Source organism: Myodes glareolus, chromosome 5 (genome assembly GCF_982192425.1).
Source record: "Myodes glareolus chromosome 5, mMyoGla1.1, whole genome shotgun sequence".
Lineage (NCBI taxonomy): Eukaryota > Metazoa > Chordata > Mammalia > Rodentia > Cricetidae > Myodes > Myodes glareolus.
Window position 1 is genome coordinate 92881643 of NC_142030.1, and position 12752 is coordinate 92894394.

Below are 12752 nucleotides of genomic sequence, written 5' to 3' on the forward strand. Positions count from 1 at the left end.
TGCTGCTTAATCTGTCAACAGTTCACCCGCCCCGAGAACCTTCCCGCCTGGAAGCTTCCCACGGCGGATTTGCCAGGCACCAGGTGAACTCATTTCTACTGCAGCAGAGCCAGTTACCCCCGAAACAGGGACGTGCCCAGGAGCCTGTCTCTAAAGGAGGACAGGACTTTAACTCCAGTTGTTTCCCTAAAAGCCTGGCAGCCCTGGAGGCGATGACTCTGCTCCTCACAGCCTGTGAGTAGGCTTCTGAGTAGGCACACCATTCCCAAAGCTCCCAGGCTCGTGGTAGCAGGACCTTCTTTTCTATGGGTAGTGCCCTGAAGGTTGCCCTCTCACCCCAGAGGCTAGAAGATTAGCCCTGCACCTGAGGGGCACCTGAGGGAGAAGGTGACTGAATAGAAGCACCTGTACTCTCTAGTCTTCCAACAGGACAACACAAGGCACAGACCCTAGACCTGACCCCAACCTCATCATGAGTTTTTTCAGGGTATCTGCTTCTTGACATGGGCAACGGAGTTAATTCAACCCCGCTCAGTGTTTATAGGCATCCAGACTCTGTCGGAACTGTTAGCCTGGCAGCCAAGGAAGGGAAGTGAGGTGTGGGCTGGTGTCTCTGAGAAAGTGACTCTCTAGTGAGCCTAACCTAGATGGTATGCAGATGCTTATCTTGTAAGACAGGAAGCCATCTGTGGAAAATTCGAGCTCTCTGCTTTACGCAGCCATGTCATGCTCAGAAACGCCACTCCAGGGATGGTGGAGAGTGTGTGGGAGGTGTGATCCTCACTGGGGAAGCAGGAAGCAGAGGACAGAGGAAGTGCGTGTGTGTGCGTGCGTGTGTGCGCATGTGTGCATATGTGTGTTACCTAGGTGTATGCATGTGGTGGTCAGAGGACAACCTCAAGGGGCATTCCTCAAGAATGCTATCTACCTTATTTCTGTGCATTGGGGATAGCATGTGTAGGAGTGTATGTGGGGAGCACACATACACTCGTGCATGTGTGTGCGTGTGGGGCCCTAGGGTGAACATTAGATCGCTTCCTTGGCCATTTGCTACCTTAGTTTTTAGACAGGGTCTCTCACTGAATCTGGAGCTCACTGATCAGCTGGACTGGCTGGCCATCAAGCCCCGGGGATCTTCCTGTGTCTGTCTCCCCAGGTCAGGGATCACAGGTGCATGGTGTCACACTGACTTTTCATATGGGTGTTGGAGATTGAATGTAGGTCCTCCTGCTCGTGTGATGAGCCCTTTATTCACTGAGCCATCTCCCACCCCCAGACGAAGATTAACAGAGGAAATAACAAAAGTGAAACCATGAGAGGGAAGCGATGGTTTGGGGGACGCAAGTCAAGTTTTGCACAGCTGTAATGACAGTACTTGGTTGTGACAACAGACAGCTTGCTGGCCGGGTGTGCGAGGGAAGGGCCCTGAAGGACCCAGTCTAGAGCTTTGAATACTGTGTCATCAGCGGAGGGAAGAAAGCGGCGGGAACAGGGAGTTACTGGGTTTGAAATCTGAGTCACTTTATGCATCTTTAAAATGTTTTCTTGCAGGGCATAAAGAGTTAAGTGAGACCACAAGGTGTGTAAGAGCTAGGAACTCTGAGGACACAAAGGTGTGTAAGAGCTAGGAACTCTGACATCACAAAGGTGTGTAAGAGCTAGGAACTCTAACATCACAAAGGTGTGTAAGAGCTAGGAACTCTGACATCACAAAGGTGTGTAAGAGCTAGGAACTCTGACATCACAAAGGTGTGTAAGAGCTAGGAACTCTGACATCACAAAGGTGTGTAAGAGCTAGGAACTCTGACATCACAAAGGTGTGTAAGAGCTAGGAACTCTAACATCACAAAGGTGTGTAAGAGCTAGGAACTCTGACATCACAAAGGTGTGTAAGAGCTAGGAACTCTGACATCACAAAGGTGTGTAAGAGCTAGGAACTCTAACATCGCAAAGGTGTGTAAGAGCTAGGAACTCTAACATCGCAAAGGTATGTAAGAGCTCAAGAACTCTAACATCGCAAAGGTGTGTAAGAGCTAGGAACTCTAACATCACAAAGGTGTGTAAGAGCTAGGAACTCTGAGGACACAAAGGTGTGTAAGAGCTAGGAACTCTGAGGACACAAAGGTGTGTAAGAGCTAGGAACTCTGAGGACACAAAGGTGTGTAAGAACTCAGGAGCTCTGAGGACACAAAGGTGTGCAAGAGCTAGGAACTCTGACATCACAAAGGTGTGTAAGAGCTAGGAACTCTGAGGACACAAAGGTGTGCAAGAGCTAGGAACTCTGACATCACAAAGGTGTGTACGAGCTCAAGAACTCTGAGGACACAAAGCTCCTGTCGCTCTTGCTAGATTCCACCACAAGAACTGGTCTCATCTTTTGTGTCCATCATTTATGTCTAAACTCAAACACCTAGTTATGTGGAAATAGTTGTTAAATGAAATGAAAACACCAGCAATTGATGTCCACATGGAAGGGTTTTTGTTTGTTTGTTTACTTTTTTTGTTGTTTTGTTTGCTTTTCTGGTGTAACAACCCTGGCTATCCTGGAACTAGCTCTGTAGATCAGGCTGGCCTCAAACCCGCAGAGATCCACTTGTCTCTGCCTCCAAGTGCTGGGGTTAAAGGCATGCAGCACCACCTTACAGATTGTCTGGAAGGTTTTGTGATGGAGCTGGGTAGAGTAACTTTGACAATAAGGAGGTAGGAGTGTGGACAAGGAGGGAACAGTAACAAAGGAAGCTCTTAGAAGGCTGTGCAGTGATTTAGGGTGGAAGGGATGAGCAGGTGGAGGGGCAAGCAAGAAATACTGATACCGATTTCAGGTTTGTTAAGAATGGGGCCACAGTGGTGTGCTGATTGGTTCTCTGTCAACTTTGACACAAATTAGAGTCTCCTGAGAAGAGGAAACCTCAACTGAGAAAATATCTCCATCAAACTGGCCTATAGGTTAAGTCTGTGGGTCGTTTTTTTTTTTTTTTTTTTTTTTTTTTTTTTTTGATTAATGATTGCTAGGGGAGACCCCAGCCCACTATGGATGGTGCCACCCCAGGGCAGGCTTTCCTGGGTTTTATAAGATAAAAGGCTTATAAGATAAGAGCAAGACGTTGAGGGCAAGCCAGTAGGTAGTGTTCCTCTGTCATCTATGCTTCAGTTCCTGCCTCCAGATTCTGTCCCGACTTCTGTCAGTGATGGACTGTAAGGTATAAGACAAAACAAACCGTTTCCTCCCCAAGTTGCTCAGCAGTAGAAAGCCAGCTAAGATAAGTGGGCAGGGCGGTGTATGCAGAAGGCTGCTGCTTGGGAGCGAGAAATACAATGTGTCTGTCTAAGGAGACTGAAGTCATTGGCGTAGATGAGACACTAATACTCTCCCGACACACACTGGTAGAGAAGGGACCACAGGAGTCCGGACAATAGGGAGAGTGGCTCTACCTTGTCTGTGAGCGAATACAGTTTTGGGCAGTGCTGTAATTATGGCAGTAATCATGGGCCTCGAAGGATGGAGTCTGGAATCAAACCCCACAGCGTTGATTCATCTCCACCGTTAACTGGCATGCATGACTAAGTGCTAAGTTATTAAACTGCCTGACTCTCCTCCTCTTTGGAAAACAGAGTAACAGTTTCCTTGTGAGCTTGTTGGAGGGGTTCGATGAAATGATGCGCATGGAGTTGGTGCAACATTAGCAAATGTTCACCTCTCACTGTGTATTCGGGGTGGGAGGTACGTCATCCCAGTTTCCAGCTTCTGTTCGTGGTTCTTACACAGATCTTCATCCCTGATGCTCAACTGTGCAGAAATCTGAGGTCCACAGTTGTTCAAGATGCTTAATCAATTGGAGTTGGGGGTAGGGGCTGGAGAGATGGCTCAGAGGTTAAGAATACCGAATGCTCTTCCAGAAGAACTGGGTTAGATTCCCGGTACCCAAATGGCAGCTCACAGCCATCTGTAACTCCAGTTCCAAAAGATCTGACACCCTCATCTGGCCTCCGAGGGCACCAGGCATGCTGGTGGTGCACAGACACGTGCAGGCAAACACACCAATCCCTGCCTCACATACCTGATCAAGCCGCACCCCAGGCTGAACCTGACAAGGGCTCCGGCCTCCTGTTAGGATTCCATGTGAGAAAGGAGTAAAGGTTAAAAGCGTGTCTTTCGTCATCTGACTCTGAGTCAGGGAAGCGGGCTGTTCAGCACTCCGCCAAGTCTTTCCCAACCTAAAGGGACCTGGGCAGCACACTCTGGGTCCAGGCCCTGTTCCTGGCCCCATGGGCAAGACCAGGCAGTTCCCATGCTTTATGGCTTACCCTTTAGAAGTTTAAAGCCTGCCACCCAAGCTCCTCCACGCCCCCTCCCTTCCCAGGACCAATTGATGTCGCTTTTGTTAATTATTCATGTCATGGTTCCAGCTAGACACTTAGGACAGCCGGGCTCCCTCCCTCTGAGACTCTGGGCATCAGTCAGCTTTGGCTGGCAGAGGCTGCTCATTGCTCTGTTGGGTATGATCTTTGCAGATTTCTTTGCGTCCATCTGACCCTGCCTGCAGTCTCTGCTTTGCTGATCCTTTCTCCTGGCTCTCTCACAAGCTTAGATTCACTGGCAGGTGGGGGTGGATGCGAAAGATGACGGTGTGACCAGGAGTCAGGAGTCGGGAGGCATCAGATGTGGGAGCTGATACCAGCTGTCCCTGGGGAAAAGCCTCATGCCGCAGGAAGATCACTGTGGGCAGAGGCAAGCCTACCTTCAGTCCCCACCCAGGGAGGTCTCCCCCAACTCCTAGAAAATTCTCCTTAGTCCCCTACCCCACCCCAATCCCCAGTCTGCTTACCTTCCTTCTAGGAAGGGGGAGCTGGTAGTATTGAAGGTTCTGGGTTGAGGGCACCATCCCAGGGGTGCTTCTATCTACTGGCTTCTCCTTGGGAGGATGGAACTGAACTAGGCTGCAGCTTTAAAGTCCCTAGGCACCGGCAGATTTGGCTGAGGAGGGGAAGAAGGTTCAAGTAACCGCTGCAACTGGATGTCTGAGATGGGCAGTTTAACCCTTTGCCAGCCTGAGCTTCCCCAACACTGGACTACGGCAAACTGTGAGAACAGCCTCAGAGACTTGGGTCCTGATAGCCTCCTCCACCCCTCTCCAGGCCATTCCTGGGATTCACAGGCCCTCGGACATGAATTGACACTAAACATGGTTGACACTATTCAAGGTGTCAGCCTCTGAGGACTGTGTATTCACTCCTGGGGCTCCAGCTTGCTGTGTGCTTAAAGATGGCAGAACGCCCACGAAACAACCTCATCCTAGCCGATGGACGGTCCGTCACAGTGACTCGGAGCACATAGACTCCAGGGTCACGACTCTGCTCCGACTCTGTCATCCATGGCCTATTTGTATGACCCTCAGCTTTGGCTTCCTCACGCATGAGATGGAATTCAGGGTCTCTGTTTAGTGTTTAAAATTCATGACAGACTGCATGACATCACCCAGCACACATAGTTGTTGCTCAAACAATGGTAGCCCAAACTGCTGTGGGACCAATGAGATCCGGAAGTTGCCGAGGTCTTCACTCTCTGATGGCCTGCAAGGATCCAGTCCCCAAGAAGAATAGCGTTTCTTCTAACCCGTCTAGTCACTGGAGAATTAAGTATAGGAATGACTCCGTCTGGCTAAGAGCCTCCTTCGCCAGATTGTCAGGGAGATGCTCAAATAACCCGGTGCTGTCTGCAGGCTCTTTGAAGGTGAAGTTCTACAGCTGGAAGGGTGGGTCGGCTCCACCCTGCATCACTTCGCCGGGGCCTTGCAAGTGCTTATTAGACCCCGCGGTTTCCTCTGGCCTTTTCAAGTTAAAACTTTGCTTCTTCTCCAGGCAGGCCAGATAATGATTTCCACCCCCGGTTACTTTTCTAACCACTGACTGACCTAGTTCTCGGGAGCGGGAAGGATTGTGGGGTGGAATGATGGAGAGGATAGGAAAGAAGAAATCGTGAAGGGAGATGCACCTTTACTCCAAAGCAAGTGAGAAAGGCTGCTTCCAGAAGGAGGTGGAGAGGGCGGAGCGAACTGTCCCAGTCAGGTCCAACCTGGCTGGTCCCTCTCCCTGGCATCCCCACCAGCGGTCCTTGGCGCTCAGCTGGTGGGGCGGGGTGAATGACAACCAGCAGGGTTTTGGGGAACCTTGCGAGAGGAAGTGGCTTTTTAGAGCTGCACAGAGCAGTACAGGAAAGGCGCTGGGAGAGGGAGGTGTAGGGGTGGCTCGTCAGCACGCTGGGCGGGGAGCCAGGGGCAAGCGCAGCGCTCAGGACCTAGATGCGGCTGCAGAGAGACAGTCCCAGGTTGCTGTGGAGCCTGGAGCCCCAGCGAAGGAAGCGCAGGCTGCCTAACAGGTCCCGCGTGGTCACTGTCGCCCACTAGCACCAGTACCTGATCAGGCACAGAATCCGAAGGGCCCCTTCCACAGCCCCAGCCCCAAGGTCCGATGAGCTCTCAGACACGGGCGCGACCCAATGACCGTGGACAGCAGCATGAGCAGTGGGTACTGCAGCCTGGACGAGGAACTGGAAGACTGCTTCTTTACTGCTAAGACCACCTTTTTCAGGAATGTGCAGAGCAAGCAGCCTTCAAAGGTAAACATGATGATTACAAGCACCTTCAAGGGAGGAAATAAGCTCGGTGGCCTACGCGGGAAACTGGCAACCCCCCCCCCCCCAAGAGCCATGCGTTGGTAGAGCGGCTTCAGGCACTATTCTAGTCAGCCCCGCTCTCACTAACTCCCACCCTTAGACCTTTCAGAATGGCTCTCTAGGACTTGGGGACCTCGCTGGTTCATGGATGGCTGCAAGTTCACCTCCCTGTTCCTGAACGGGTAACTGGGCGCCTTCTCTGTGTCGTTCCCCTCCTAATTTGAGTTTCCAGCTCGTGGATGGGAAAGAGAGGGAGCCCAGGCCCTCCGCAGATAACTACAAGTTGAGACTTCCGTGTTGCGTGTGACGAGAAACTATTTTAAAACTTAGCCTAGCAACTTTGCAGAAGTCCAGAATGCTTTTAGAAACAGACTTCTTGCCTAGGCTGCCGTCATTGTACCGTTTTAGCTCCTGAGTAGGCTTGGGTCATCTAAAAGGGCCATGTGTTTCTTAATCATGCTGGCCTTTGGCTACCCATGCTGGTACTCTGGGTGTTCTCTCCCGGGTGCCACACCGCCACACTAGCTGCCACCTGTGTTGGCAGGGGTAAAGGTGTGGAGTTGCCGGTTTGGAGACAGATGTAAATGGTTCCGTTTCACAGGTGTATGGCGAGCTCATCCTTAACCCAGTGGCCCTTCACCAATTAGAATTACCCCAAAGCTTCCCTAAGCCTTTCTCGCTGCCTCATTTGTGAGTAGGTCATTCTGCCCGCAGGCCCTGCCTTGGCTGAGTTCTGACTTTAGGCAAATGCATTGAGCCTTCCCTTGATGAGATAACACCCAGAACCCGAAGGCAGTTTGTGCTTTTATGCTGAAGGAGGCAACTTAAAGAGATCCATGGAGTCATGGACTTGATTTTGGGGGTGGGGGACAGGGAGGCAGTAGTTCCTTCTGTGACTAGGTAGGCCTCAGGCAGAAAAACATCATTGCAGAGGGGAAGTGTCCCACCCTCTCTTGGGGTTCTTGCCTCATTGTGATCCCCACCCCCAGCCTGGAGCAGTGGTTCACCATCATAACTCCAGGCAGAATTGTGAGATGCAGAAAATCCTGGCAGGGTTTGGGAAATGTGAAAGGCTCTCTAGGTCATTCTGATAGGCAACTGATGTTTTATTGCTTTAGCGAGCTTTGTTGCTTCCTGGGAAGGAAACGGTTCCTGTTTTTAAAACAAAGTTGAGCTTCTGCCTTGCTTCTCACTACCAGCCTAGTCCCAGAGGGTGAAAGTTTTGCATAACTGGGCACGGAAGGGCACCACAAGAGCGTCTCTTACTTGGCCATTGACAGAGGCGATTGTTTCTGGTATTCTTGGGGAGAAACGGAGCTATCCTGACAAGAAAATAGCTGGGGCAAGACGAGGAAGGGGCAATGGCTTTCTCCTTCATCTCTTTCCCTGTGGAAAAGGCTTCCTCCAGGCTCAGACATCTCCTCTCTCCACCCCTACTCTCTCCCCAGCATTGCTCCAGAGGAGGCTGTCCTTTACTTTGTATCTGGAACCCATTACATCATGGATCCTTTGCGTGTTTCTTTACCATTTTGCCAGTGTCTGTACTCCCAGTAAGGACAGGCACCCCCTCCAAAGAACTCATTCTCTGAAAACAAGATGCCAAACAGGACATCAAGGGGTAACTACATCAGAGAAGGAAGGGGAGGTGTCTTGCCCCGACTTAGCCTTGAACATTCAGGACTGTGTTCAGGAGCAGAGAGGTTTTCTCAGCTGTAGTCTAGCCTTTGGCACCTCGCTCACCCAGGGGTGGAGTGGAACTGGGTGACCTGGCTCTAATGTGACTCCACTGTTCCGCAGAGGTGTGTGGAACCAGCTTACATCTGAGGGTGCATCCTCCAAACACTTACAACGTTTCTTCTTGTCGGTAGTATTTTATTCTGCTTTGTTTTTTCCTTTAGTAAATTTCCCGGCTCTACCTTCTCTCTTGGAGTAACTCTAGAAAGAATTTCAGGGTGGATTGCCTTATCTTGACCCCATTGTGACCCCCTAAGCAAATCTTTCTCTCCTGCTCAAAGAGAAATTGCATTTGAGCTCCTAAGAGGATTTTTTCCCCTTGTCTCAAAGGGAAGAAGTGTGTGTGTTTCCTTGTCACTCAGAGACTTAGGTCCCCTCGGGAAAGGCCAAGATTTGTCTATAAATAGACTTGTCAGAACAACCTGTGTCAGCCTCTCAGTGTGCCTGGTGGAGCCCAACGGCAAGAAAGTCCCTCTGCGCTGTGGTGCCTTCCCCTGGGAGTTGTCGCTGGCTCATCTCAAAGCAGTCCCACAGGCCCCTCATCAGCCCCCTTTGGTGGGAGTGGGAGACATGAGGGTGCATCCCCTATTAATACAGACGAGGCCTGGAGACAGCAAGGAGGAATGGGGCCAGCTCTGGGCCCACCTGCTCTTTCCTCTGCAGAGGCGGCAGCTTCCTGGGGCAGTGTGTTATATTTGAATCAGGCTCGGGGCCTTTTGAGTCACGGTGTCAGTTTCAGGATGCAGAGCTGGTGCTCTCTTCGACGGAGCACAGTCTGTGTTTTCTGGGTCACGTGTATCAAAATGGGACCGATAATGGTTGGCAGGAAAACCAGCGCGAGAGCTCAGGCAGGCTGCGGTGTTTGTACACAGTTACCCCCAGCTAAGATGGTGGAGTGTCTGCATGTTCAACCGCTCTAGGCTTCAGCATGGCGTCATGGTGGGGGTTCTGAGGAGACACAAGGCAGAGTGCCCCCCTTGGCAGATGGAGAGAACGGTGTGAGAAAGGGGAGGGCTTCACCAGGCTGTACAACTGTGTCTGGTGAGGTGGGACTTGGACTAATGACCTCAGTCACCTTCTCAAGTCCTCTTCCTACTTGATGGGTGACCAGGACAGAACCAGGCTTTGCCTTCTCTGAAAAGACTTAAAAGCTATAGGCTGGATAAGGCTGGATAAGGCCCTTGCCATCCACCCCTCAAAGGCACATAGCCCAGGGGACATTAACTCTATGGATAGTGGCAGGAGGTCATTGTAAAAGTAATTGTTTAACACTTACTTTCGGTGTTTATCCTAAAATGGACAGACTTCGCTGGCTGAAAACCTCTCCTGGTGTGTGTTCTCTGTGGGTGTGGAGAGCAAAGGCTGACTCCGTGACTAGGATTGTGTTTGAGCACACTCTGCTCCCCAGCACTGCCAACACTGGGCTTTCTTGGACTGCCTTGAAATCCTTGGATTCTTTTTAATTAAGGGAAACACCAGAAGCAAGCAGGCTACAGGGCACTGTGCAACGCCTGATTTCAGCCCTTGTTTCTCCCATTGCCCCTTGCCTGCAACAGGGCCTGAGATGCTCCGGACACAGCTGGCAATCCTGAGGACAGTCAGGGCAATGAGCATCTCCCTGCCAGCAGCAGCACATCCAGGCCTCAGGCACGGTTTCTGCCCCTGACCACCTCAGCATTCGAGAAAACACTAAAAATAAGATAGCTCCAAACTTGGAGCAATAAAAACAAGACAGGGCTCTCAGATGGACCGTTCGGTTGCTCCTGTGCCCTCGCCCAGAGGCTCACACTGCCCAGGACTAACCACAAGGGATTCTTGGTCCAGTAGGTAGGAATGTGACCTCTGCTCCATCCCTTCAATTTGTTGCCTCCTCCAACTGTGCCAGCTGTGCTTTTCCCTGAGGAAATGCCAGTCCTGTGAGACCGGGGATTGTGCCCTTCAGGCCAAGGCAGCAGCATGGACTTGGTTACGAAGGCAGATGTACCTGTTAGCTGTTGGCTGCCTGTTAGCTGTTCCCATCAGCCGCTATGTCTTCTTTCGTCTTGTACAACCAGGATGAACTAGTTCTTGGGACAAATCCCCCCAAGTTTTTAGTCACTGGGTATAAATAAGTTTATTTCCCTTTGCAGAGAATTAAACTGGTAGCAGTCAGGGGACTGGGAACTTCAGGATAACATATGGGAGGCTTTTGTGAGCCGGGGCCGATAATAGTGTTTTATTTTTTAAAAAATAATTTCATACATGAGTGCTGTGTTTATATGATTCCATTCCTCCCTGCTCCCACTCCAGCTCCTCCTGTGATCCCTATTCCCTCTCAGATTCATGAGATCTTCCTTATTGCTACATGCATACATACATACACACATATGTACATATAAATATAGCCTGCTGAGTCCATTTCGTGCTCATATGTGTATTTGTTTAGGATTGACCACTTGGGAATGGATACCCTATGGGGCACTTGTCCCTAGAGAAGATAGTTTCTTTATCCCAGCAGCCATTAATTGCCTTCACATAGGAGTGAAGCCTTGTAAGATCCCCCCATCCACTTTGGCATGTCAGCGTTATAATTATACAGGTCTTGTTTAGGCAAACCGTATTTTGAGATTTCATGACTGCCACTTCCCTGTGATACATACAGGACAACGTCACAGCAGACACCCTGGACTTCTGGTTCTTACGGTCTTTCCACCATCCCTCCCCGATGTTCCTGGACCCTTAGGTGCAGCAGCTGTGCTGCAGATGTGTCTATTGTGGCTGGCCCCACGATCCATGGTTTCTGCATTTTGACTGTTTGTGATTTCTATAAGCTCTCCGTCTGCCGCAAAAAGGGTCATCTTTAATGAGAGGTGGAAGCTACCCTTACCTGTGGGCATAAGGATAAAGAGAATGCAGTTAGGAATGATACCGATGCAGATATAGCATCTTTCCTTCAAGTTCTGGAGGTAACCAAGGCAACAGCAATACCCTACATTATTTCTGGAGTCTCTTCAACTTCCTTGACTACAACTCAAAGGGAGCTGTCCCATGCCTGGCAGTGGGGTTTTGCTACATAGACTATGACTCCTGCAGGGAGTATTATCACCCCCAAGAGACATAACCTTGCTGTATATGCATGTGTATACATATATACTTACATATATTGTGTGTATATATATATATAAAATATATTTAAAATATAACTTTTTCTTTCCTTTTTGGTTTTTGATAGGGTTTCCCATTGTAGACCAGGATGGCCTCAAACTCACAGAGATCTGCCTGCCTCTGCCTCCTAAGTGCTGAAATTAAAGGTGCGCGCCACCACCACCTGGTCCAAATAATTTGTTTCTTTTACCTGTTTGACATTAGCTGGAACTGTCATAAGGCCACACCTAGCTACCAGGGAAACTGGGACATGGAGTGTGAGGGAAAGCCATGCCTCTGCCCCCCTCTCTGAACCCTGGGAGCTCTGTCCACACTTTCTAGTAAAGAATGTGACCTCTGACCTCTGCCTCTCTGGCTTTGTGCCTCTGACCCCAACTGCTTGGGAGCCCTGGTAAGGACAGATGATTTACTCTCCATATTCACACTTTCCTGGGCCTCTGACATGGTTCAAAGGGGACTTTGCCACCCACATAGGGATTACTCTTCGAGCCGCTTTTGGGAAGTAGAGACTTGGCATCTGAATCTTTGCAGGTAGGACCCTAGAATCGCATTAATATTCCCTTTGAGAGACTTTTAGATATTCTGAAGCCCAGGAGTCATCTGTTCAGGAAGTGCATGCTAGTTCAGAGATTTCTCCAGTAGCAATGCGATTTGAGTACTGATCGCAGATTCCCTGGAAGTTCCTGGGCTGAAAACCTACAGTAAGTCACTTACCTTATTGGTAAAATGCTTTATGCCCAGCGGACCAGCTCGGCAGATTGGACAGCAGACTTGGGCACCCCAGGCCTACCCATAGGCTCCCCTTTACTCTCCTTACGGTGTGCTTATGTCAAGGCTATGGGGACCTTGTGACAGCCTTTTGGGAGCTTTCCTAGCACCTGGGGTGACAGGATGGTAGACATACAGTCAGCAGAGGACTGCTTCTCATGCCAGCCCTGGCCGCTGATGGAGGCCGCAATCCACTCACACCACCCCTGAGGCCCAGGTCCTTCATCTGGTCCTTCCCCGTGAGCACACCTGCGAGCCAGCCTTTATGTCGTCCTGGGAAAGCCTCACCTCTATTTGTATGGGAATCGACCCTCCTTACCTCCTGAGCCCAGGGGGGAACCTAAATAGTGAGCCCCTAATTGTTTACGTTGTAAAGATTTCCACTAAGGTGAGATCAGAAAGAGGACCCAAATGCTGGCATACGTCCCTTCTT

General features: G+C 50.3%; 1 protein-coding gene across 2 annotated transcripts in view; it reads left to right on the forward strand.

Moving 5' to 3' along the window:
• The window catches only part of Rassf5 (Ras association domain family member 5), a 64129-nt gene that overhangs the window by 35316 nt on the left and 16061 nt on the right, over positions 1-12752 (forward strand). Inside the window, exon 1 of one of the 2 annotated variants that reach the window (XM_048430671.3) lies at positions 6252-6616. The exons of the other annotated variant lie outside the window; for it this stretch is intronic. Within the exon in view, the coding sequence (XP_048286628.1) occupies positions 6497-6616 (120 nt within the window). The 5' untranslated portion in view covers positions 6252-6496. Of the gene's footprint in view, positions 1-6251; positions 6617-12752 lie in introns of those variants that run through there. 2 annotated transcript variants of the gene reach the window in all.